The sequence below is a fragment of the Triticum urartu genome, unplaced genomic scaffold, assembly GCF_003073215.2.
Source record: "Triticum urartu cultivar G1812 unplaced genomic scaffold, Tu2.1 TuUngrouped_contig_6324, whole genome shotgun sequence".
Taxonomy (NCBI): domain Eukaryota; kingdom Viridiplantae; phylum Streptophyta; class Magnoliopsida; order Poales; family Poaceae; genus Triticum; species Triticum urartu.
The window spans coordinates 1-27,005 of record NW_024117078.1 but is presented as its reverse complement, the minus strand read 5'-3'; the positions used below and the strand labels follow the sequence as shown (position 1 = coordinate 27,005).

Here is a 27,005-nt window from a genome sequence, read left to right as displayed (position 1 = left end):
GGCCGAGAGAGGGAATAATGTTGGGGGTGGCAGGGCAGAGCCAGAACGAGTAGTACTCCCTCCAATATACTCCCTCCGTTCCTAAATATTTGTCTTTCTAGACATTTCAAATGACTACTACATACGGATGTATGTAGACATATTTTAGAGTGTAGATTCACTCATTTTGCTCCGTATGTAGTCACTTGTTGAAATGACTAGAAAGACAAGTATTTAGGAACGGAGGGAGTAGTATAAACTACTAAACAGAAATACGGACACCTGTAAGTTTTACAGACACATGTAATTAGTATATGAGTTTATGAGTAGATTTACAAGGAAATACGGACACATGTAGTTGAGTAGTGATAGTACGGATTTATGAGTTTATGAGTATATGAATTTATGAGTAGATTTACATTAACTGCGGACACATGTAATTAGTTGAGTAGTTGAGTAGTGATAGTAGTATAAACTATAATTTAAGTACCCATGGATCGCGCACAAGATACGATACACACACAATGAAATTGCCTTCTGAAAGACTATTGAGACTTTTGATATTTGTATTTTGCTTGCCAATTATAATTGAGTGTGTCATTTCCATAGTAGTTGGTCTTCTCCCCTTGATGAACTTAATAGAAATACCTGTTTGCAGAGCTTACAAAAAAGCTCTTGGAATGGAACAGTGATCTCACTATACAAAGGGATGAAAACGGGAGTACGCCTCTCCATTTTGCTGCAGCTCTGGCACAGCAAAGTCAGCGAGGAAGTATATGTTGGCAAGTATTGGAAGCGAACTCAGCTGCATTGTATCAGTCAGATTGCAACGGATTATTTCCAATACACGTTGCTGCCTCTGTTGGTGAAAGTGGGACAGTAACTATGTTCCTTAACAAGTCTCCAAGCAGTGCTGGTTTGCAGGACAGTATGGGAAGGACATTCCTTCATGTAGCTGCTGAGAAAAGGAAAGTTAGAATAGTCAGTTCTGCTTGCAGAAATCGATCACTCTTATGGATTCTTAATATCCAAGACAATGATGGGAACACTGCACTACACCTAGCTATCCAGGCACGGAGTCTTCGAATGTTTTGTGCTTTGTTAGGGAATCGACAAACACATTTGAATTTATCAAATAATATGGGGCAAACTCCTCTAGATATATCACCATATGGGGTTCCCCCAGGATTTTTTGATGAACAGGTAATGTACTAAATTGTACTTTTAAGCACCACGTTTGATATGAAAGCAAATAATGGAGATTTGTGTGGTTTGGCTTCACCTTCTTTTCTTTTTCATTTTTTCAGAACAGTGAAGCGAAGATACACTTTGCACTGACAGTTGTTAATGCTAGGAGTGGTGGCAGTCGTCGTGATCACTTTGAAGAAAACTACACTCGTCAGTTAAAATATGATGAAACAGAACAATTAGAAAAGTTGAAAGAACCAACACAAACACTATGTATTGGTGTGGCTCTAGTTGCAACTGCGACGTTTACTGTTACTTTTGCCCTTCCTGGAGGTTACGGAGCTGATGAACATATTAATGGAGGAACACCAACACTTGCCGGGAGGTATGCATTTGATGCATTCATAATAGCCAGCACATTCTCCTTCGTCTTGTCTGTGATGGCTATGATAGGTCTCATGTATTCTGGATACTCTATTTTAAACCCACAGACTCGTAGAATTTACTTGATCGCAGCCATGTATTTTGGGTCAACATCGGGCACATGCTTCCTAGCAACTTTTGCATTAGGTTTGTACATGGTGCTAGCACGGGTTGCTCACAAGTCCGCCATTGCTATCTGCGTCATTAGCCCTCTTGCTGTTATATGCAAACAAATGGACCTTTGGTTAAAGTGGGCTCTTCTGGCACAACCATTATGTACCCGAATTGGGCTAACTCGTACACTGGTAATGGTGACAACGAGAATCCTTTTCAGCATGTTGATGGAATTTTGGCCCATAATATTCATTTTTGTTTGGGCCACATATACAAGCAACCAGTTTTAGAAATGGAGCATATGCAACTACCAGCACTCATGACTTGAAGATGCATCAAACACAGAACTTTTTCGGTGAGATGTTTTCATGGACGTCCCGGGGGTTTGGGATTCAGGATTTATTGTAGTCGTCAGTCTATTTTTCTCTTCGGAATATTTCGTATGTTTGGATAATGTTATGTTGTGATGTACCGTTTTGTTCAACAATTTGCGCTCATAATCATGTAAATGCTGATTACCTCTGCTATTTATAACTTCTTTGAATTATGCAACTGGTTTCAATTTTCCATGTGTCACTTGTATTTCAGTATGTAAAATGGTTAATGTAGGATAACAAATCCACGAGCAAATAAATCTTTCAACCTATCTAACAGTTTATATTATATAATGTTACTAGTGCCTTGATACTTGCCTCTGGTATTAGTACTCTGCTTTGCTACCTTAATGATTTGCTGTTGGATTTGGGTAACTGTTTGCCCTCACATATGAAGTTTCATCAGGATGTCCAATGTTGTCAATCCGACTTATATGTAGAACATAATTTACACAATCCCGCTTTAATATTGTACTAGAATGTTTATTGACTATAACAATAAGATAGTGGGTAATTAACATGCTTAAGTTGAGTCAGGATAGGATTTTTGGTGAATGTTGTAATTGCAAGTTATGCTATTTTGCAAAATAAAATAAAATAAATGCAAGTTATACTGCCCTCTTAAAAAGTCAGGATAGGACTTGTCAATTCTTCCGGCTTTAAACACTGAACTAGCCAAGGTTTAACACATCACACCATCTACTAATCTCTTTATGCGCTGGAAGGGTGAAAAAGGCCCCTGCTACCTGCTCAAGCTGCTGTCCCTTAGCTTTGCTTTCTTGCTCTGGTAGTTTGTCTTTTGGAGATTGATAGGATCTGCAGAGTTTAGCTGTTCGTAATGCAGACTATTCTCGAGCGCGATGGCGCTAGATGCCCCTTCCTACACGTGGTATTTCGTTTCTTTTGCTGAAACTCTTTTATAGTTTGTCTTGAAACTCTTCCATAGTTTGTCTAGGGACGGATGCTTGGGGGGTAAAGCCCTTCTTTAATAAAAAAAACTAATCTCTTTATGCCACACTTGTCAATTCTTCCGGCTTTAATCAACAAACTAGCCAAGGTTTAACACTATCTACTAATCTCTTTTTTTTTTGTGTGTGTGTCCATCTACTGATCTACCGCTCGACACGTTATGAGCAGTAAAACTTCCACAGAAATCTCAATCAGCAAAGTTTTCAGTAGGATCTTACTGGAACTAAATTGGTTTGACACTTTGACCAGACTTACATTTGCTAAAACCAGTGCTTCAAACACATGACACTTTGACCAGACTTACAGGATAATGCTTGCGATTGCACACATCTGCAGTTGGTGTTACGGGGCTGTTTGGATTGCAGCCCTCAGCTGCCGATCCAAAATTTTGGTCGTTGACTAGGCTTGGCATTCTGTTTGGATGGGCACCAATTTTTTGGTGCGCCCAGCCCACCTCAACTCCTCCAGTTCAGTTTCACGCCAAATCATTGGCAAGTCTGGGACGGCCAATTCTTACGTCATGGTATTGCACCCCTCAGCTGCCGATCCAAAATTTTGGTCGTTGACTAGGCTTGGCATTCTGTTTGGATGGGCACCAATTTTTTGGTGCGCCCAGCCCACCTCAACTCCTCCAGTTCAGTTTCACGCCAAATCATTGGCAAGTCTGGGACGGCCAATTCTTACGTCAATTATTTGGCTTGCCAAGATTGGCAGGGGGCGAAAACCAAACAGCCCCTACGCTTCCGCCGGCCGGTGACTCATTTCGCAAAAATAAAAGAAAGAAAGATAACATGATCCAAGCAAACACCGGTACAACGCCGGCTACTTAAATCGATCGAAACTTCAGGATTTACATCAACACTGACATCCATCCAAGAGCATCAACCACACCTAAAAACCTGCGTCGGGAATTCAGAGACTGCAAACGATGGCACAATCCATCAGACTTCAGACTCCCGCTGCCAAAATCACCACCGCCACCAGCTTAATCGACCTCCTCGATCTTGGGCCCCGCACCGCTTCCGCCGGCCGGCGCATCCTCATCCATGCCGCCCATGTCCGGGCCAGCGCCCTGGTACATCTTGGCGATGATGGGGTTGCAGACGCCCTCCAGCTCCTTCATCTTATCCTCCAACTCGTCCGCCTCCGCCAGCTGGTTGGCGTCGAGCCAGCCGATGGCGCCGCCGATGGGCCCCCCACCGGGTGGCGCCGTCGATCGCCTCCTCGATCCTCTTCTTGTCGTCGGCGGGGAGCTTGGACGCGATCTTGTCGTCCCTGACGGTGTTCCTCATGTTGTAGGCGTAGTTCTCCAGCGCGTTCTTGGCCTCCACCTTCTTCTTCAGCTCCTCGTCCTCGGCCTTGTACCGCTCCGCCTCCTGCACCATCTTCTCGATGTCCTCCTTGCTCAGCCGCCCCTTGTCGTTGGTGATGGTGATCCTGTTCTTCACGCCGGCCGTCTTGTCCTCAGCGGAGACGTTGAGGATGCCGTTGGCGTCGATGTCGAAGCAGACGGTGATCTGGGGCACGCCGCGGGGCGCCGGGGGGATGCCGGACAGCTCGAACTTGCCCAGCAGGTTGTTGTCCTTGGTCCGCGCGCGCTCGCCCTCGAACACCTGGATCAGCACGCCCGGCTGGTTGTCCGAGTAGGTGGAGAAGACCTGCTCCTTCTTGGTCGGGATGGTGGTGTTCCGCGGGATGAGCGTCGTCATCACGCCGCCGGCGGTCTCCAGGCCGAGGGACAGCGGCGTGACGTCCAGCAGGAGCAGGTCCTGCACCTTCTCGTTGCCCTCGCCGCTGAGGATGGCGGCCTGCACGGCGGCGCCGTACGCCACGGCCTCGTCCGGGTTGATGCTCTTGCACAGCTCCTTGCCGTTGAACAAGTCCTGCAGCAGCTGCTGCACCTTGGGGATGCGGGTGGAGCCGCCGACGAGCACGACGTCGTGCACGGCGCTCTTGTCCATCTTGGCGTCGCGCAGGCACTTCTCCACGGGCTCCATGCACTTGCGGAACAGGTCCATGTTGAGCTCCTCGAACCGGGCCCTGGTGATGGTCGAGTAGAAGTCCACGCCCTCGTACAGGGAGTCGATCTCGATGGTGGTCTGGGCGGTGGACGACAGGGTGCGCTTGGCGCGCTCGCAGGCCGTGCGCAGCCGGCGCAGCGCGCGAGGGTTGCCGCTCATGTCCTTCTTGTGCTTGCGCTTGAACTCCTGGACGAAGTGGTTCACCATGCGGTTGTCGAAGTCCTCACCGCCCAGGTGGGTGTCGCCGGCGGTGGCCTTCACCTCGAAGATGCCCTCCTCGATGGTGAGCAGCGACACGTCGAAGGTGCCGCCGCCGAGGTCGAAGATGAGCACGTTCTTCTCGCCGGAGCTGCTGGCCTTCTTGTCCAGGCCGTAGGCGATGGCGGCGGCAGTGGGCTCGTTGATGATGCGCATCACGTTGAGGCCGGCGATGACCCCGGCGTCCTTGGTGGCCTGCCGCTGCGAGTCGTTGAAGTAGGCCGGCACCGTGACGACGGCGTTCTTGATGGTGGTGCCGAGGTAGGCCTCGCCGATCTCCTTCATCTTGATGAGCACCATCGAGGAGATCTCCTCGGCCGCGAACTGCTTTTCCTCGCCCTTGTACTGGACGACGATCATGGGCTTGTCAGCAGGGCCCGGGATGACCTTGAATGGCCACAGCTTCATGTCGCTCTGCACGGACGGGTCCGAGAACCGCCTGCCGATCAACCGCTTGGCATCTGCGGTAGAGATATAACAATACTGTGAGTCAAACTGTTTGATTTGCGCTCAAGTTAATCAAACTTATTTGGGGTACAGAAAGCAAATAAGCAGAGCAACAGTAGAGCTATGACAAGTTCCAAACAGGAAACTGAAATTTAAAAAAATCTTGCTGGAAAACAGTTCAACAGAAACAGCCAAACCAACAAGTTATCTTCACATGAACAGGTTTCAACATATAGAAATCTTAATCAGCAAAGTTTTTAACAGAATCTTACTGGAACTAAGGGGACTTTTAACTATGACCAGATTACTGCATATATTTTCGTCAGTTCCTCAAATACAGGGCAGTGCAGAATATGACAATGCCAGCAATCTCTGCTACTCGTTAAGCCCAGCAAACAAATTGATTTACTAGCGTCCAACGAGGAATTGGATCAAAGCAAAATCACATAAAAAACGCATACGCGGACATAATCATAACCGAGCGCACGAACAGGAGATGATGTATGTAAGCTAGAACCTAGAAGAGGCGCGGTGCAGGGGGACGTACCGAAGACGGTGTTGGTGGGGTTCATGGCGACCTGGTTCTTGGCGGCGTCGCCGATGAGGCGCTCGGTGTCGGTGAAGCCGACGTAGGAGGGCGTGGTGCGGTTGCCCTGGTCATTGGCGATGATCTCCACCCGGTCGTGCTGCCACACGCCCACGCACGAGTAGGTGGTGCCCAGGTCGATGCCGATCGCCGGGCCCTCTCCTCCCTTCTTCGCCATCTCCTCTCCTCCTCCTTAAGCTCTCGAACGGGGGAAAAACGGGAGCCCGAACACGAAATCGGAGCTGAGAAATCGAGATCTGAGAGAAATCGCTTGATTGATTGCTTGCTGCGAGTTGGGAATCGCGATGGAACTGATGGGGAGGGGTTTTATTTGGGATGCTGCGATTTTTCGAGAATGTTCGGGGAGGGGCGCGCTCGGTTCTGGAAGCCGCTCGGGTGGTTCGGTATGACGGTTGGCGTTGTAGAGGAGGAAGGCGCGGGCCGGCGAGACCAGCCTTTGACCCTGTCTCGTAGCTTCTACAGCGAACGGCTATGTTCCGGCGGCTGGGCTTTCTTGGTGGGCTGGGTTTGTACTGTCAACTCTCGTACTACATACATGTCTCATTTTTCACTGAAGGGTGTTTTTCTCCTTTTGGGTAAAAATGTACGGCCCATTACTGTAGACCAGCCATACATTCGCCACAACGATATTCTTCACTATTTGTATTCTAGCCATAGTTTAAAAAACCGGACAGAACCGGCGGTCGAACCGGAAAAAAGGGAACCGGCGGCCTCAGCGGCTTTCTAAGCTAATAAGACCGTTCTGCAATCAGACCAGAGAAAACCGGTTGAACCGGCTGGTTTTCTAGAAAACCGGTGAAAAAACCGGGCCATTGAACCACGAAAAACCAGGAAAATGTTTTAATAGAAATTGGGAAAGTGAGATTCAATCCCATGTCGTGTGAGTAGTACGCGGGGCCTGCCCACGGCCCAATAACCAACTCGGATGTGCCACTTTGTTGTTCACTACATGGAAATAATTTTATTTAACCATTGTTTCACACTATATTAGCGCATATGTTACTCAACATGTATTATTTTATTGCTTGAAAAAGCCGACAATCGAACCGGTGAACCGGCGGTCCGATCGGTAAAAAGTTGAACCGACAACCTTTCCGTTCGATTTCCGGTCGGTTTTTTAAACTATGATTCTAGCAAGCATTCCTACCCTTTGATACTATTGCATTTGCTTGAGTTTGCTACTTCCGTTGTTGCTACTGCTGTTACTACTGTTGTTACTCTGCTACTATTGCTATCATTGTTATGATATTACTATGCTACTAATAAATATTCGTATCAGCCAAGTAGTTGGTTTATTTTTCTCTTTGTCGCCCTGAAGAACCGTCTCCTATGAAGTGGGTTTGGTTGTATTATTTTGTAGTATTGGTGTTAGCTGGTTTTAGCCCTGGAACCGGAGTTTCAAAGCGAGCTCCAAGTGGCAGGTTTCCAGCTAGTGCCCCACCTCGCTTTCTCCCCTCTACCTTATTCTCCTACTCATGGTGTAGTCGCTGCTTTAGGTTATGGTGACAGACTTTGTATTTCCATTAAGAAATTAATGGAAAGGGGGAAATGCCCGGTTGGAAAAAAAATTGGTGCAAGGAAGTGATTCTCGGGTGTGGTTAAATTGATAAGTCAACTGGTAAGGCTTATAAATATTATCCGGCTTCTCTTGTGTCGAATCAATATATTTGGGTGAAATACTAACTCTCAAAGACTGTTGTGATCCTCTATACTTCTGGGTCAATGGGAGCATGGTAGCATGCACCGTTGAGGGCTGAGATGCACATGCATGTTTAGAGCCAGGCCGAAGGGTGAGTAGTCATGCACATGCCATGTGAAGCGTGAACCACCAACGAGGTATTTTGGCACTTGGTAAAGTGTTCAAGACATATGTGCCTATGGAAAACATAGTGATAACCCATAAGTATAGAGGATCGCAACAGTTTTCGAGGGTAGAGTATTCAACCCAAATTTATAGATTCGACACAAGAGGAGCCAAAGAATATTTGCTAGTATTAGCAACTGAGTTGTCAATTCAACCACACCTAGAGATTAATTATCTGCAACAATATGATTAGTAGCACGGTAATATGATAGTTTTGATAGAAGTGTAACAATAACGGTAACAGTAACAGTGATAGCATGATTTTGTAGCAGTTGTGACAGCAGTCATAACAATAGTAACTTAGTAGAAACAATATGTGGAAAATTCGTAGGCATTGGATCGGTGAATTCATTGGATGATATTCATCATATAGCAATCATAATCTAGGGCGATACGGCACTAGCTCCAGTCCATAAATACAATGTACGCATGTATTCCGTAAATATTCATACATGCTTATGGAAAGAATTTGCATGACATCTTTTGTCCTACCCTCCTGTGGCAGCAGGGTCCATAAGGAAACTAAGGGATATTAAGGCCTCCTTTTAATAGAGAACCGGAACAAAGCATTAGCACATAGTGAATACATGAACTCCTCAAACTACGGTCATCACCGGAAAGTATCCTGAATACTGTCACTCCGGGGTTTACGGATCATAACACGTAATAGCTGACTATAACTTGCAAGATCAGATCTAGAACATAGATATGATAACATAAACGGTTCAGATATGAAATCATGGCACCCGGGCCCAAAGTGATAAGCATTAAGGGCTCATTTGATTCAAAGGAATTCTTTAGGATTTTTGGAGGATTGAAATCCTTAGGAATTTTTCCTATGTCGGCCCTTTGATTCATAGGATTGGATCCCATAGGAAATCTAACATCCACTCCAACCTCTTTTTACAATTCCTTTGTTTTTCATGTCGCATCAAACACTCTTTGCTAATGCTATAGGATTCAAGTTGACATGCCACTGCAATCCTATACTTTTCCTATTCCTACATTTTCAAAATCTTGTGAATCAAAGAGGCCCTAAGCATGGCAAAGTCATAGCAACATCAATCTCAGAACATAATGGTTGGATACTAGGGATCAAGCCCTAACAAAACTAATTCGATTACATGATGAATATCATCCAACTCTTTCACCCACCAGCGAGCCTACAAAGGAATTACTCACTCCCGGTGGGGAGCATCATGGAATTGGCGATGGAGAAGGGTTGGTGATGACGAAGATCGAAGACCCCCCCTCTCCGGAGCCCCGAACGGACTCTAGATCTGGCGTCCTGATGAAGAACATGAGGTGGCGGCGGCCCCGTCTCATGAAACGCGATAATTCTTTCTCCCTGATTTTTTATCTCCGAGAATAGGATTTTATAGCATTGGAGATAAGGTCAGTGGGGCCACCAGGTGAGCACAACCCACCTAGGCGCCAGGAGGGGGCCTGGTGGGTTGTGCTCACCCAGGGCCCCCCCGGTGGTACTTGGCTCCAGTAATTTTCTTTTGTTGCATAAAAAATCTTCAAAAAGTTTTGTTCCATTCCGAGAACTTTTATTTCTGCACAAAAACAATACCATGGTAGTTCTGCTGAAAACACTGTCAGTCCGGGTTAATTTCATTCAAACCATGTAAATTAAAGTCCAAAACAAGAGGAAAAACGTTAGAAAAAGTAGATATGACAGAGACGTATCACATAGCAGATGTGACCTCATGGAACACCGATGTAAAGGTGGATGTGAGCTTGGATAGGACGTCGACGTCCGAGGTAGGGGCCAGAAATCAATAGCCTTGGCAGTTCTGTGTCCTTGTGGTTTATGTAGCAACGCTAAGAGCACCATGGAAGTGTTAGTGTTCTTATGTTATCAACGACCTAAAACCTTTAGATTTTTAGGCCCAATCGAAGTGCGATCTTTAGCTCACTACATGTCTAGTCTACAATGTTTACACATGATACATTTATGTGTTTCACACTTTGTGAACTTAAACCATTGTCCAGAAATAGGCCTCCATTTCTCAAAAGAAAATCAAAGGCAATACTCTTAATTTCACAATTGAGTTGCTTGGATTGGTTCTAAATCTTTTCTGGCCATCAAAAATTTTCTAAAGTGAGAGCTAAGTACCGAAGGCCATAGAAAAAATTACAACAATTCCAAAAGGAGAAAATATACATTCCTATGAAAAATGGTGATATGCAAACCTTGGCCAGTGTTCCACGCATATGTGTACGCAAGCCGAACAATCTAGGTCAATGAATCAAAGGATGAAACAAGCAAAATCTTAGATAGGCTACGCTCCTTGCAATTATTTTCTAACTCGATTACTCAAATGAAATTAACAACTAGTTTGTGATACATGGTACAAGTTGATAAAAGAGGTACGTTCCGCCTTCCAATTAAATGAGTAAATGACCATCAAACTAAAAATGTTTTGATAATGCAAAAAATACATCCACTCAATATGCCTAGTCATGAGATTGGGAGATGTCCTAAATGGTTAGATAAATTTTGAAAAATTGATCAAACCAGCAATCATACATAATCTTCTGTTGGCTTCGAAGAAGAAGTAAAAAATAGTACGTAGTGAGGCATAGCCATTAGGATTATTTGAGCTCGATCTCCTACTCCAAAGGGAACAACCACTAGGTGGACGACAACCTTGAACTAGTGCTCTTGATCGATGTGGCGCGTATTCTTGCGTTGCGCCAAGGTAGGGTGTTGTGGGGACATATTTAGGGTCAAGGGCAGTAGGAGCAAGCATTAGGCACCCCGTATCTAACGATGGCAGGAGGGGAATGGATAGGGCATGGTTGTTGAGTGCTTACGTTGAACGGAGGTGTAGTCAAGTATGTGGATGCTAGTGGTTGTGGTGAGACATCACCATTGGTTGTGTCTCTTCTAATAGGTTGCATTTGCCGCGGCCTATGCATGTAGCATGGCTGGTGCCTCTAAATCACTCCAAGAAAAAGGAACATGGATCCAATGTAAAACATCTTAGTGTTAACACACCTTTAGGCTATGTTTGGTTGGGGGTATTTGGTGTGTGCTTCCCCATGGTTTAGCTCAAGGTGAGCATACCTACCGAGAAGCATGCAAAAATTATACTCAATCCAAGGACAACTAGATTGTACATCTAAAAGTTAGAGCACTATAAAGGTTAAACATAAGTTTTTTGCAAAAATACGCTAAGAGAGATGCCAAGCTATATAGAGCGTGAAAAATGTTAGCAGTTACCGATTTATGCACAAGCGGTAAGCGGTCCCTAATGTTGTCATTGTAGTCTGCTGAAACCATTGTTACCACACCATAGGTGTATTTCATCATTACATACTCGCATGGAAGACTCCTCTTCAAGAGGCCTATGTTGTTATATGCTCCATCTACAACACTAGGAGTCTTTGTGGTAAGAGCTCTCTGAAAGTAGGGATGAGAATGGAACAAAAACGGTTGAAAATGAGTATTCCATATCTTTTTACATATTTTTTAGCAGAAATAAAAATGAATCAGAAATCTCAGAAATGAGTATGGAAGAGGATACTTGAAAAAAGAATACAATACCAATATAGGACAAACTAAAAGACAAAGTGAAAGTTAACAGGAACTCGAAACTTCCTAAACCATCAAGAAAAATACAACCAAACCAGGAAATTCAATTGCTAATTTAACTAGAGATATTATCATTGATATATATTAATGTATAGTATTGTGCATAAGTTTCAAAATTTTGCAACATAAGGTATATTTACCATAAATATTATGCTAGTAGGAAAAGGATTATCTTACTTGGTGACATGATTGAGTTGAGCCAAAAGTTTTTATAGATTGGGGGTGGAGTGGGCTATACAAAAAAAAATCTTCATGTACATATATGGAAATTTCGTTCCTGCTAGCATTCCACCAGAAAATGTTGTTTCGTTTCTATTTCCATTTCCATGATAAATTTTCCACTTCCATTCCATAAAATTTTGTTCTGTTTCCATAACTTATCTACATTTCCACATATTTTTTGAAAGGACGACAAGTTTTTGCTCTGTTTTCATCTCTATAAGGAACTGTCACTGGTCTTATATTATTGACAACCTAAAACCTTTGGTATATTAGGCACAAACGGAGCGCGGGCTTGAGCTCAATACTTGTTTAGTCTACAAAGTTTACATTAGATATATTTGTGTGTTCCACACTTCGTGAACTTGAACAACTAATTCGATGATACTCCTCTTTTCAGCTAAAAAGGCAGTACTCCTCTTTTTCTCAAAAGAAAAGAAAATGATATACTACCCTATGTTACTCTAAGTGTTTGTTTGGGTCGGTTATAATTTGTGTGTGCCCATGGGTATTTTTAGCTCAAGTGAGAACATACTATCGATAGCCACACAAACATTACATCCATTTCAAATAGGACAATTAAAGAAAACAAAAAACCAGATATTCCAATAAAAAGGGGTGATACCCAATATTTTGGGAACCTTGGTAACTGTTTCACGCCCATCTCTAGGTTAAAACTAAAATGAAACATGCACCTTGCAATAAAAAAATCAACTAGATTAATTCAATCAAATTTAACAACATGTTTCTGATAACCGCCTCAAGTTTGTGAAGAAATACATTTTCTGCCTAGTTGACGAATTAAACCAACAATGCTAATAAATATCCCCAAAAGGACAATTGGTACATCCACCCAATCGCATGGTCATGAGATCGAGAGATACCCTAGATGATTTGGACAAGGTTCTTGTTGAGCATATCAACATTCATGTGGCTTGTTCAGTGGCCTTCACCAAAGAAGTCATAGAACGATCTCGAGCCATCTCCGCTGGGGACCTCCGAGCTCTCAGCCTCCAAAGAGAACGACCTTGAGGTGGATGGCCTTGGGGAGCCGGCGCTCTCAGTGTGGAGGGTCCTCTCGCGATTTGCGAAGGTGGGGTATTGCGGGAACAGATTCAGAAGCACGGGACGACGGGAGTAGGCCTCAGGAGCCCCATAGCTGTTGTTGGTCGAAGGGAACTGGACCGCACGCGGTTGTTGAGTGTTGGAGTTGTTTGAAGCTGTTGTCTGGAAGTACATGGCGGCTTGTGCCTGTGCCTGGATGTTGCCATGCGCCATCGTCTCTAAATTTGGGTGCATTAGCGATGGCTGCATCTGCGAGTAGTAGGCTGCATTCACCGAGGCTTGTGCCGCTTGCCCTGTCATGTAGCATGGCTGCTGCATGTACATCCCTGCAAGAAAAAGAAACATGGATCCAATGGAAAACATATTAGTACAACCATAACTTTAGGGCATATTTTGGATTAAGGGTATCCTTTGTGTGCTTTCCGGTAGTTTGCTCAAGGTTAGGCAAAATAACAGAAGCAGAATCACATAGAATTACGCTCAATGCAAACATAGCCATATCCAACACCTCCTCGATTTCTGTTGATAACGAACAAAGTTGGCATCGATGAAACACAATGAAATGGGCGAATCAGAAGGAATATAAATTAATTCAATTCATTTTAATCAAGTTGAAAAAATGGTAAATACACACTACTCGTTGCTGGATCGGCTGACACGCATCATGCATTTTGGGCCCCACAAAATTGCTTTCGTCTTCCTACATTATGGGATGGCAGCCCGAGGCATTTTTTGGAGGTCTGACCACTTCAGAGTAGTTAGGAACAAGACAGTTCAGATGAGTTCAGTGGCCGAAAACTCCTAAACTCTCTCGCTCGCTACTGGCGGCCAACTGCTTTGGTATCATCAGGAGTTAAGAAAACAGTTTTGCTAAATCCAAGTTTTAGTCGATGTTATATTCGTGAGATCTTATATTAAGATACGTGTAAATTTTTCTTTTCAGATGTTTCTTTTTTCTTTCTTACATGTGCATGCGCGCACATCGTGAGCAAGAGGAACAACGCAAAACACACCACACATGGTACAACTACCGTGCGGACGCATGAAAGCCGCGGGGGTTGCAAATGGAAAGTCGTAGATGCATACCCTTTCCAACGAAACCCCAATCGTAAAGCCAGCCAAGAAACGCACAGACGCATTCGGGAGCTAATCAATCAAGACGTGCATGCCAATTGCCAAAAGCGGATTTAATTAAATGGCGTGCTCAGCGCATAAATGGAGAGGGTTTATGCGCGGACGTACCTTCTCTGTTGCATGCAGGAGTGTTCGGCGCTGGCGGCGCCTGCAGCTGGACCGGGGAGAAGGAGTTGCCGGGGGTCCTGCGGAGCATGGGCAGCGGCTGGGGACGGCGGATCTGCCTGGCGAAGTAGTCAGATCTCTGCTGCTGCTGCTGCTTCTGCTTCTGGCGCAGCCGGTTTTGGAACCAATAGAAGACGTTCTTGCCCTCGATGGGGCCGTGCTCCTGCAGCCTCGCCGTCACCTGATGTATCTCCTCGGCGGTGGGGGTGCGCATCCCCTGGCGGTACAGCCCCTCCAACACCGCGATCTGCTCCCTGGTAGGGACCCCGGCGCCGACGTGGGGGGAGGGGAAAGGGAGAGGCCGGTGGCGGCTTCGTCGTGGTGCTCGACGCTTTCCATGGCTAGCTAGGGGAGTAGGGGTTTTCTTTGCGCTTGGGTTTTGCATTTGTGTGCGCTTGCGATCGGGCAGGTTGTTGGGGGTATTTAAAGGCCCGTGGGAGGGTGAGGAGGATGGGGGGCGAGAGGCCGGCCGCTGTCGCCGCGTGGTCAAAAAGCTGTGGATGGGCCCATGGGGCGAGTAGAGGCGCGACAGGGTGGCGAGACTCGTGTGCCGGCTATTTGCCGTGTACCGCGTGTGTAATCACGATAAAACACTGCACATGTAGTAACATACGGGCCGGTACCTATACCGAAATAACTTTGTTCCAAGTATAGCATGTAAATGCGCGTTGTTATGCTTCCTCTGGATCTATTCGGTCATTTAGTAATTCACGCGGTCAATGGATTTCATTTTTCTCCCCCAAAAGCGCAATCATATTTCTCGGTTCTTGGAACAGATAGAAATACGCGTGAGTTTGTGTGTTTCAGAAGAAAAAATGTGAGTGAAAAATGAAGATATTAGTTGTTACTCGTGTCCTGGTCAATCACATGCATACACAGTTGTATCGTACACCAGGGTATACCATACCGGCGGTGTTCTCCGATACCATTTGACTGAAAAATAACTTCCACACAAGTGTAGCATGTAAACTTTGTACGTCCAGTTGTGTTCCCTCTAGATCTATTAGTTCAGACACTCTAGAAAATCAGTCGGTTAAGCGGTTTCTGTTTTCATTTTCTCCCCTAAAAGCACAAAATGCTTCTCGTTTATTGTATCTGTGAAATACACATGAGTTTGTTTGTGTGTTTCATAAAAAAATAAAAAAAACCCAAATTAGTAGCTGGTACCTATACCGACCCCGTGCAGACACAGTTGTATGTAGACTACAATACACCGACGATGTTTCTGGTACCATATGACTCGACAATAACTTGGTTCCAAGTATAGCATGTAAACAGTGCACGGCCAGCTGTGCTCTTTATCGATCCATTGACAGCTCAAGCGGTTTCTGTTTCTTGCTAAAAACAAAATCAAATTAATCGCATTCCTTTTTCTTCGGAAATAAAACCTTACCATTGTTACCATGTCCATTTTCAAAAGCTAAACATAAATTGCATTAATAGCAAATCCTGGGTATATGGGCTAGGCCCATAAATCATATAATTTCTAAAATAAATCATAGAGACCCAATTGGCCCATTCATGGGTGACATGAGGTGTGAAAATTTAGTCCCACACCCTTAGTGGAGGGTGAGTTAGACCAATATATAAGGTTTCATCTTCTATACATCACTAGAAACTTGAGAAGGGGGCACATACACACGCTCCACCTCTGACGCTGGTCTTGCCTCATGCAAACATGTGTGTCATGTTTTGTGAACGAGTCGAGCCATACTAGGACCTATGGACGTTTATCCTTTTTAGCATAATAAAAGTTGGTATGGAGGAAACTTAGTGATCATCGTTTAAATTCTATATTAGGATCGTTAGGGTCCTAGACAAATACAAACCACACATAATTGCATGTTACATTCTAGAGCTTGCACTGCCTCTAGATCATTCACATCCCGCTTCTCGACATGCACAATGAGAAAGAGCAGACCTCTGGAACCGTCTCCCTCGAGAGCATCCATGGGAGAGGGATGGTAACGTCCTTTGTGGGGTGTTCACGTGGTTGTGCAATGACACTTCTTCATCATATGTTTCATACGTATTCGTATCCCTACTGCCAGGGGTCGCTTTTAGTGTCTTACTAATGGCAATAGAGATGGACGTGCTATATTTTCCTTATCCAATTTGCATGCCCAGTTTATACGCACTACTTATGGTCCAATTATCAAGTCTAGTATGTTCGCCGTGTTTTATCTGATGCTTTTCTTGATTAAAATTAATAGAAATTGCTCTTATATTCCAATAAAAACGATGAAACTATGTCCTTCCATAGATTTTTGTGCAATGCCATATGTGAAAGTGCAACTAATCCCCGGGTGGTTTTGATAATTAATAACACCATATAAGCCATTCATCTAATGCTCATTGATAATAGATTTTAGAGAAGATCAATGAGTGGCATGGCAAGGACTAGTAATTGTGAACCCCTCAAAATGCTAAGGACAAGAATTGGAAAAGCTACAAAACTCTTCATTTTTGGTTAAGTGATCCAAGATCACATTGAGTCCATAGGAAAGCCAATACTATCTAAAGGGGATGAGGTTTTGATCATGACTCAATTGCTCAAGTGCTTAGTGATATTGCTCCAAAAATCCTTAAACACTTCTCCACATCATATTTGTCCAAAACCCTAAAGTATCATCTCGGTCCCACCAAAATTTCCTATCCCGGACTCATCGATCACACACACTGCCTAAGCCAAAACCTAGCATTTCAGTTCCACTGATATGGATCTCGGTCTCACCGAGATGGCGTGGCCAAGTTTCTATGATGAAGTTGCTTCATTTCGGAATTACCGAAATGAAATGATCTAAACTACCTAAACGAGGTCTTGCCCTAGCTATTGTACTTCGGTCGCTCCGAGATATTCTACTTCGGTCTCACCGAGACTTCCCACATTCGAATATTTTGCACTAGCTGTTCTCATTGAGATTTTGGACTGGTGTCATCGAGTTGGGTCAAAGGCTTGTAATAGTTGGATTTCTGGGTGAAGGCTATATATACCCCTCAACCCCCACTTACTCTCTAAGAGAGCCATCAGAACGAAACACTACTTCCACTCTCATTTTCTGAGAGAGAACCACCTACTCATGTGTTGAGATCAAGATATTCCAATCCTACCATTTGAACTTTGATTTCTAGCCTTTCCCAAGTTTCTTTCCATTCAATTCCCTCTCCTACCAAAGCCAAATCTGTTTAAGAGTGATTGAGTGTTGGGGAGACCATCATTTGAAGCACAAGAGCAAGGACTTCATCATCAATAACACCATCTATTACCTTTTGGAGAGTGGTGTCTCCTAGATTGGTTAGGTGTCACTTGGGAGCCTCCAAGAGATTGTGGAGTTGAACTGAGGAGTTTGTGATGGCAAGGAGATCGCCTACTTCATGAAGATCTACCCAAGTGAGGCTAGTCCTTCGTGGGCGTAAGACATGATGGGATAGACAAGGTTGCTTCTTTGTGGACACTTCATGGATGGAGCCCTCTGTGGACTCGCGCAACCGTTGCCCCCCGGTGTGTTGAAGTCTCCCTCAACGTGGATGTATGATAGCACCATCTATCGGAACCACAGCAAAAATCATGGTGTCTTCATTGCGTTTTATTTCTCCGATCCTGATACGTCTCCAACGTATCTATAATTTATGAAGTATTCATGCTGTTATATTATCATTCTTGGATGTTTTACAATCATTTTATAGCAACTTTATATCATTTTTGGGGACTACCCTATTGATCCAGTGCCCAGTGCCAGTTGTTGTTTTTTGCTTGTTTTTTACATCGCAGAAAATCAATATCAAACGGAGTCCAAACACCGTGAAACTTTTTGTGGATTTTTTTGGACTAGAAGACATCCAGTGGGCCAGAGAAGCACCTGGGGGTGCGCCGAGGGGGGCACAACCCACCAGGGCGTGCCTGGGCCCCCAGGCGTGCCCAGGTGGGTTGTGCCCACCTCGGTGGCCTCACGCACCGCCTCTTTGCCCTATAAATTCCCAAATATTCCAAAAACCCTTGGGGAGAACCCGAGGTCAGAAGTTCTACCGCCGCAAGGCTCTGTAGCCACGAGAAACCAATCTAGACCGCGTTCCGGCACCCTGTTAGAGGGGGGAATCATCACCGGCGGCCATCTACATCATCCCGGCGGCCACCACGATGAGGAGGGAGTAGTCCACCCTCAGAGCTGAGGGTTTGTACTAGTAGCTATGTGTTTAATCTCTCTCTCTCTCGTGTTCTTGAGATGTCACGATCTTGATGTATCGTGGGCTTTGTTAATATAGTCGGATCATATGGTGTTTTCCCCTCTCTATCTTGTTGTGAATTGAGTTTTCCCTTTGAGATTTCATTTTATCAGATTGAATACTTTTATGGATTTGAGAACACTTGATGTATGTCTTACTATGAATACTCGTGGTGACAATGGGGTATCATATTGATTCACTTGATATATGTTTTGGCACTCAACTCGCGGATTCCCGAGGTGACATTGGGGTAATCTATGCATAGGGGTTGATGCACGTTCTTGTCTTTGTTTCTCCGGTAGAAATCTTGGGGCACACTTTGAGGTTTTTTGTGTTGGATTGAGTATTATAAATCTGAAATTATTTGGTGTTATTTTAGTACGACCTCTTGGATAGATCGATCAGAAAGAATAGCTTCGAGGTGGTTTCATACCCTACAAATGATTTCTTCTTATGTTCTCCGCTAGATAGGAACTTTGGAGTGATTCTTCATCGCACGTTGAGGGATGGTTATATGATCCAATTATATTAGCATTGTTGAGAGATTTCACTAGTGAAAGTACAGATCCTATGCCTCATTTTCAAGCATTGCAATACCGTTTGTGCTCCATTTTATCAATTACTACCTTGCTATTTTTTATTGTTCTTATTACAAAAATCAATATCTACTATCCATATTACACTTCTATCATCATCTCTTCATCGAACTAGTGCACCTATACAAATTACCATTGTATTTGGTGTGTTGGAGACACAAGAGACTTTTTATTATTTGGTTGCAGGGTCGTTTGAGAGAGACTATCTTCATCCTACGCCTCCCACGGATTGATAAACCTTAGGTCATCCACTTGAGGGAAAATTGCTACTGTCCTACAGAACTCTGCGCTTGGAGGTCCAACACGTGTCTACAAGAATAAAGTTGCGCAGTAAACATCGGATCCCTCCTTTTACGTTCACATGCAAAGTCTTCACTTTCCGCTACTCAACTCTTAGACTTGCATGTGTATGGTGTACTTGAATTGGTAGAATTGCTAAAACTTGCCTACAACTAAAATTGGGAAAATGATCATTTTTATTTGGTCAAGTAGTCTAATCACCCCCACCTCTATACATACTTTGATCTTACAAGTGGTATCAGAGCTTTGGTCTCCATTGCATTGGTTTCACAACCTAGGAGAGTATGTCATCTAGTAAGGGCAACTATCACCGCAAGGTCCATATTTCGATGGTACAAACTTTGCTAGTTGAAAACATAAGATGAAAAATGCATATTCTTAGTCATAAACCTGCTTTTGGGCTGTTGTTTGTGTTGCTTGCAAGGTGAATTCTTTGAGGATGGTAAAGAACCAGATTGTGAAGCAATCGCAGAAGAATTGAAGATGTTACAATACAACACTCAAGCATGTGACATTCTCTTCAACGGTTTGTGCCCTAAGGAGTTCAACAAGATTAGACACCTCGAGAATGCAAAGGAAATTTGGGATACTTTTGTTGATATACACGAGGGTACTGAGTCCACTAAGGAATCCAAGTTGGATGTGCTTCAAAGTTATCTTGACAAGTTCAATATGAAGGATGGTGAAGGAGTCGCCAAAATGTACTCTAGGCTTGCTCTCATCACAAATGAGATTGCTGGGTTAGGAAGTCAAGACATGACCAACAAGTTCATCATCAAGAAGATCCTTAGAGCCTTGTGATGGTGTCCTGGACTAGGGGGTATCAACTTAGTTGACCCATAGTCCATGGGCCAAGCTTATGACCCACCGTTCTCATAAAGGAAGGACTCCGGTAGATTGGCACTTTGGTGTAATCAAGGGGGACTTTGCCGAAGACTTGTTGTGTACTCCAAGTATTACTTCGGCTACCGCTATGTACGCTTAGGAGGCAACCGACCATGTGTAACCCTAGATACCCCCGGTGCCTATATAAACTGGAGGGTTTAGCCCGTAGGAGGGCATGCATTATTCATCATCATCATTAGCCTTAGGGTTTAGTCCACAACTTACGGTCTCTAGGTATATCAACCCTATACTTTGATAGACCCAAACTATAGGCAAGAGAAGGACGTAGGGTTTTACCTTCTCAAGAGGGCCCGAACCCGGGTAAACGTTGTGTCTTCTGTCTCCTGTTACCCATCGATCCGATCTCACAGCACGGGCCACCTACCCGAGATCTCCAGTTTTGACACCAACACTGGTGCTTTGATTTAGAGATCGATGTTTGATCACTTTGGAACGATGGCTTCACACTCCTTTGACGAGTTTGGCCCCTCGGAGCCACCTGCACGTCGACAATCCCCTCTGACGGGACGCCTGAGGGCTTGACATATCTCAAACCGCACTCCCCCCTCAAGGTATTGGGGTGCGATCGAGAACTCTGTCTGGAGCTTCGCACTCCTTTGATGAGTTCAGCCCACGAAATCTGATTCGAGGAAGCCTCAGATTTGGGCTCCCGTTTGAGGGACAAGCGTGAAATCAATCAACTAGAAGAGGAGGGAGCATCGGATGTTAAGCCGAGCTCGGACACCTGCTTTTGCAAACATGGGGGAACCTCAGATTCTCCCTCGATCAGGTTGAATTTTTTTATCCCACCCACCCTCATGTCGAGTATTGCCCAAGTAATTCAGGGCCTCCCGATGTATGGGACCTAATCTATGTAAAACAACAAGCCGATGAGACACTCCGATAATTCTGGTCGAGATTCTTGTTCGTCAAGAACAAAATAAATCGACCGCGCATGTGATCACGATAAGACACTACACATGTAGTAACATACATGCTGGTACCTATACCGGAAATAACTTTGTACCAAGTATAGCATGTAAACGCGCATGATCAGTTATGCTTCCTCTGGATCTATTCGGCCATTTAGTAATTCACGCGGTCAACAGTTTTCATTTTCTCTCCCCCAAAATCGCAATCATGCATATTTCTGAGTTATTGGATCTAGGTATAAATACGCGTGAGTTTTGTGTTTCAGAAGGAAAAATGTAAATGAACATATTTGTTGTTACCCGTGTCTTGGTCGATCACGTGCATACACAGTTGTACGTACGCCAGGATACACCATACCGGCAGTGTTCTTGGTTACGGAGGACTAAGGAAATGTTTCTCGGTTAAGCTTTAACACTGATCTAGATGACTCTGAGTCTCAATTTGGATACGTATTGAACGTGGGAACAGTTAGCTAGAACAGATCTATGTAGAGCATTGTAGACACAGACATTTGCAAAGTACACATAGATCTGAATGTTGCAGACCCGTTGACTAAAACCTCTCTCACACGCAAAACATGATCACACTCTAGTAAAATCTTTGGGTGTTAATCACATGGCGATGTGAACTAGATTATTGACTCTAGTAAACTCTTTGGGTGTTAGTCACGTGGCGATGTGAACTATGGGTGTTAATCACATGACAATGTGAACTAGATTATTGACTCTAGTGCAAGTGGGAGACTGACAGAAATATGCCCTAGAGGCAATAATAAAATGGTTATTATTATATTTCCTTAATCCTGAACAAGGTTTATTATTCATGCTAGGATTGTATTTACCGGAAACTTAAATACACGTATGGATACATAAACAAATATCGTGTCCCTAGTGAGCCTCTACTAGACCAGCTCGTTGATCAAAGATGGTTAAGGTTTCCTAATCATAGACATGAGTTGTCATTTGATAACGGGATCACATCATTAGGAGAATGATGTGATGGAAAAGACCCATCCGTTAGTTTAGCATATGATCGTTCAGTTTATTGCTACTACTTTCTTAATGTCAAATACATGTTCCATCGACCATGAGATCATGCAACTCCTGGATACCGGAGGAATACCTTGTGTGCTATCAAATGTCACAACATAACTGGGTGATCATCAAGATGCTCTACAGGTATCTCCAAAGGTGTCTGTTGAGTTGGCGTGAATCGAGATCGGGATTTTTCACTCCATGTATCGGAGAGGTATCTCTGGGCCCTCTCGGTAATACACATCACAAGAAGCTTGCAAGAAAAGTGACTAAGGAGTTAGTTACACGATGATGTATTATAGAACAAGTAAAGAGACTTGCCGGTAACGAGATTGAACTAGGTATGAAGATACCGACAATCGAATCTCGAGCAAGTAACATACCGATAGACAAAGGGAATTACATATGTTTTCATAAGGTTTGACCGATAAAGATCTTCTTAGAATATGTAGGAACCAATATGGGCATCCAGGTTCCGGTATTGGTTATTGTCCGGAGAGGCATCTCGGTCATGTCTACATCATTCTCGAACCCGTAGGATCCGCACGCTTAACGTTCGTTGATGATAGTATTATATGAGTTATGCGATCTGGGGACCGAATGTTGTTCGGAGTCCCAGATGAGATCACAGACATAACGAGGAGCTCCAGAATGGTCCGAAGGTAAAAATTGATAAGGTATTCCTCTGGTATCCAGGAGTTACGGTGCTATTTGGACACCGGAAAGGTTTCAGAGTGTATCGGGTAGTCATCGGATCACCGGAAGGAGTTCCGGGAAGCCCCGGGTGGTTAATGGGCCTTATGGGCCAAGAGGGGGGAACACACCAGCCCAGAAGGGGCTGGCGCGCCCCTTTCCTTGGCCGCCGGCCCTAGGGATGGAAAGAGGGGAGGGCTAGCTCCTCCTTCCTTCCCTCCACCTAGGAGAAAGGAAGGGGGGGGGCACCTCCTCCTGCCTTCCCCCACTGGGCATACAAGGAAGGGGGGGGGGCGCCACCTCCTCCTGCCTTCCCCCCGCAGGCTTACAAGGAAGGGGGAGGGGGGCGCTAGAGGGCAAGAGCCCAAGGGGGTCGGCCGGCCACCCTTGGGGCGCCTCCTAGCTACCTCCCCTCCCCCACTATATATATATCCTAGCTATTCTGCAACCCATTCCTAAATAAGCTATTCAGGAACCGTTCCTAACTGCTCGAAAACAGATAAGCTAACTGTGCGTCATATACTAGTTAACTGCCAGGCGGACTTTTTCTGGCACTGTTTTTCCGCACTATTTTTTATCGTAATTTTTGAACCGTTTATCAGAATGATGCATGACGTACCGTTGGATAGCTACTGAATAGGCGAAACTTTTGTATGTTGATTGTTTCCCAAAATCCTTATAGTTTTTAAACAAAATTCAAAAAACTAGAAATTCTTCAAACGCGTTTTCGGTGTTTTTGTGAAAGAAATTTTCAAACCGTTTGTCGGAATGATACATATGATACACCATTGGAAAGCTATGGATTAGCCCAAACTTTGGTATATAGAACTCGTTTTCAGATTCGCCATGGTTTAAGAGTAGTTTTCAAAAAACTAACGAAATTTTTGTCATTTTTTCCCGAACTGCTATAGTACATGCTAACTGCCCGACCAGAATAGCTAACTGACAATGACGACCAAGCTAACTGGCGTGACATAAGACACTTTTTTTTTGTTTTTTCCCTTGTTTTTCTCGGATCAAGCTAACTGCCGGTATTGAAATAGCTAACTGTCGGGGATTGCGGCAGTTAACAACAAGTTAATTGCAGGACTGAAGGTACTAATTTTTTTATTTTCCCTAGGTCATTCCAACCGCGGGGCCTGAAATAGCTAACTACCAGGACTGCGGCAGTTAAGAACTAGTGAACTGCTGAAGATATCAACTTTTTTTCTTTCATTCTTTTTTTGCCAAGGTCATGCTAACTGCTTGAGTGCGCATGGCAGTTAAGTGTTCAATTTAAATTCCAGAACTTGCCCACTTAACTGCCATATGCAATAAAAAATGGACTAGCCGTATAAAAAAACTTTGTTACAATGTTATAGTTTTGAAACACTTAACTGTTGCACTTTGTGCACTTAAGTGACACGTCACTAAAAACTAACTTCCCTATTTACTTAAGTAGCTTTTTCACCTTTTTAATAGTTAACTGCTACAGTATCATGGATAGTCAACTGCTAATCTAAGCACAAGTCAACTGCTACAGTTTTAGTTCACTAACTGCGTTGGAGGAGAGCACTGGTGGATCAGACGAGCTGCGTTGGAGTAGATCTGGCCATGCTTGCCATGAATCAGCTCACCCCGGCCGATGGCAGAGGAAAAGATGGGTGGAGTAGAGGAGGTGATGGAGTTTCCAGGTGGGAGAGACGACACTGAGTCCCTGGCGACGATGGCTGCCAGTGCACCACCCCACACCACCCCGGCCCACCTCGTCGGTGTGCTGCCACCAGGAACCTCGTGTGCACCACCCAACAGGCCCCCTCCCACGCACCTATCTGGTAACTGCTGCAACAGCCATGCGTAACCGTGACCAACACCTACATGAGGAAAGGAGGGGAACAACAGGTGCTTTTTCTCGTTGGCCGATGAAGAGGCATTGCCCACTAGAGATGTGACCGTGGCCGTCAACTAGAAAGGGGGAGGTGTGCCATAGGGCGCAGTGCCTCAGCTGGATCCTGCGAGCTTCCACTGGATCCAATCGATGGTTGGGACCTTCGAATCCCATGGATGGCTGCCCGATGAGGAAGTACGTGAGGAGAGGGAAGGCACGGGGCGCCCAGCGAGGCCTGTTGCCAGAATCCATGGCACCCACCTCCTGGGCCATTGGGAAGACTGAGGATGGCAGGAGTGCCAAGGCGAGCAGTGGGGTTGATTTGCTCAGGGAGGATTTGTGGCTGCCTTGCTCGCCGGGGTAGCAGTGCTCGAGGTGGCCAAATACCACGGCCGTCGGGTTGGGCGATGGTGCGGGGCTATGGTGGTAGGCGGCGGGGTGAGAGGATGGGTGGTGGCGCACCTAGCATGCCGAGGGAAGAGAGAGTGGTGGTGAGGAAGGAGATGGGTGGCGATGGTGGTGGATTTGGGGATTTGGTTTTCTTTTCCAGCACTTTTTATCCAGCAGGCGACCGTGGTTGGTCGCGAGCGAGCCGGCCGGGTTAGGTGGCAGCGCGCGGCGGAGGGTTTGGGCCATAGCATGCAGACCCGAGCTCGCTCGCTCCCTTCGGGAAAAGAAATAGGTCAGGAGGGGTGGTTCCTAACTAAGCTTATTTAGGAACTCTAGAGGGGGGTTTCTAAATAGTTCCACCCTATATATATATATATGAGGGAGGGGGCGCCACACAAGACGACGACAATGTCTTAGCCATGTGCGACGTCGCTCTCCACAGTTTAGTCCTCCATCTAGTTTCTTCGCAGTGCTCGGCGAAGCCCTGCGAGAACGAGTTCACCATCACCGTCACCACACCGTCGTGCTGCCGGAACTCATCTACTACTTCGCCCGTCTTGCTAGATCAAGAAGGCGAGGACGTCATCAAGCTGAACGTGTGTTGAATGCGGAGGTGTCGTACGTTTGGTACTTGATCAGTTGGATCGGGAAGAAGTTCAACTACATCAACCGCATTAATAAACGCTTTCGCTTTACGGTCTACGAGGGTACATAGACATTCTCTCCCCTCTCGTTGCTATGCATGTCCATGGATATATCTTGCATGTGTGTAGATCTTTTATTGTTTTCCGTGCAACGTTCCCCAACATAAACGTCATATGGCAAGTTGTGCTCTGTGTCTAGATCTATTAATATGACAGTCTACACTCGGTCAAGCGGTTTATGTTTTTATTTTCTCCCCTAAAAGCACAAACATGTTTCTCATTTCTTGTATCTGTGAAATACGCATGAGTTTGTTTGTGTGTTTCATTAAAAAATTGAAGAAAACCCAAATTAGTATCTCGTAGCTATACTGACCCCGTGCAGATACAGTTGTATGTAGACTACAATACACCGACAATGTTTCTGGTACCATATGACTCGACAATAACTTGGTTGCAAGTATTGTTGGGGAACGCAGTATTTCAAAAAATTTCCTACGATCACGCAAGATCTATCTAGGAGATGCATAGCAAAGAGAGGGGAGAGTGTATCTACGTAACCTCGTAGACCGAAAGCAGAAGCGTTTAGTAATGTCGTTGATGTAGTCGAACGTCTTCGCGATCCAACCGATCAAGTATCGAACGCATGGCACCTCCGCTATCTGCACATGTTCAGCTCGGTGACGTCCCTCGTACTCTTGATCCAGCTGAGTCCGAGGGTGAGTTCCGTCAGCACGACGGCGTGTCGACGGTGATGATGAAGTTACCGATGCAGGGCTTCGCCTAAGCACTACGACAATATGATCGAGGTGTAAAACTGTGGAGGGGCACCGCACATGACTAAAGATCAACTTGTGTGTCTATGGGGTGCCCCCTCCCCCGTATATAAAGGAGGGGAGGAGGAGGAGGGACGGCCACAAGGGGCGCACCCAAGGGGGGGGGGAATCCTACTCCTAGTAGGAGTAGGTTTCCCCCTTTCCTAGTCCTAGTAGGAGAAGAAGGAAGGAGAGG

At 45.1% G+C, this 27,005-nt stretch overlaps 1 protein-coding gene and 2 pseudogenes across 1 annotated transcript; 1 reads left to right on the top strand and 2 right to left on the bottom strand.

Annotated features, from left to right (window-relative positions):
• Positions 1-637: 637 nt before the first annotated feature.
• LOC125530447 (serine/threonine-protein phosphatase 6 regulatory ankyrin repeat subunit B-like) lies at positions 638-2,251 on the top strand (the record flags this gene model as incomplete). The annotated part of the gene is given in 2 exon segments (XM_048694843.1): positions 638-1,182; positions 1,287-2,251. Coding segments are annotated over 2 exon segments (1,253 nt in total), but the record flags the coding sequence as incomplete, so codon positions are not given.
• A 1,588-nt stretch (positions 2,252-3,839) lies between these two features.
• On the bottom strand, positions 3,840-6,745 carry LOC125530448 (annotated as a pseudogene).
• Positions 6,746-12,828: 6,083 nt separating this feature from the next.
• LOC125530449 lies at positions 12,829-14,813 on the bottom strand (annotated as a pseudogene).
• Between the last annotated feature and the right edge of the window lie 12,192 nt (positions 14,814-27,005).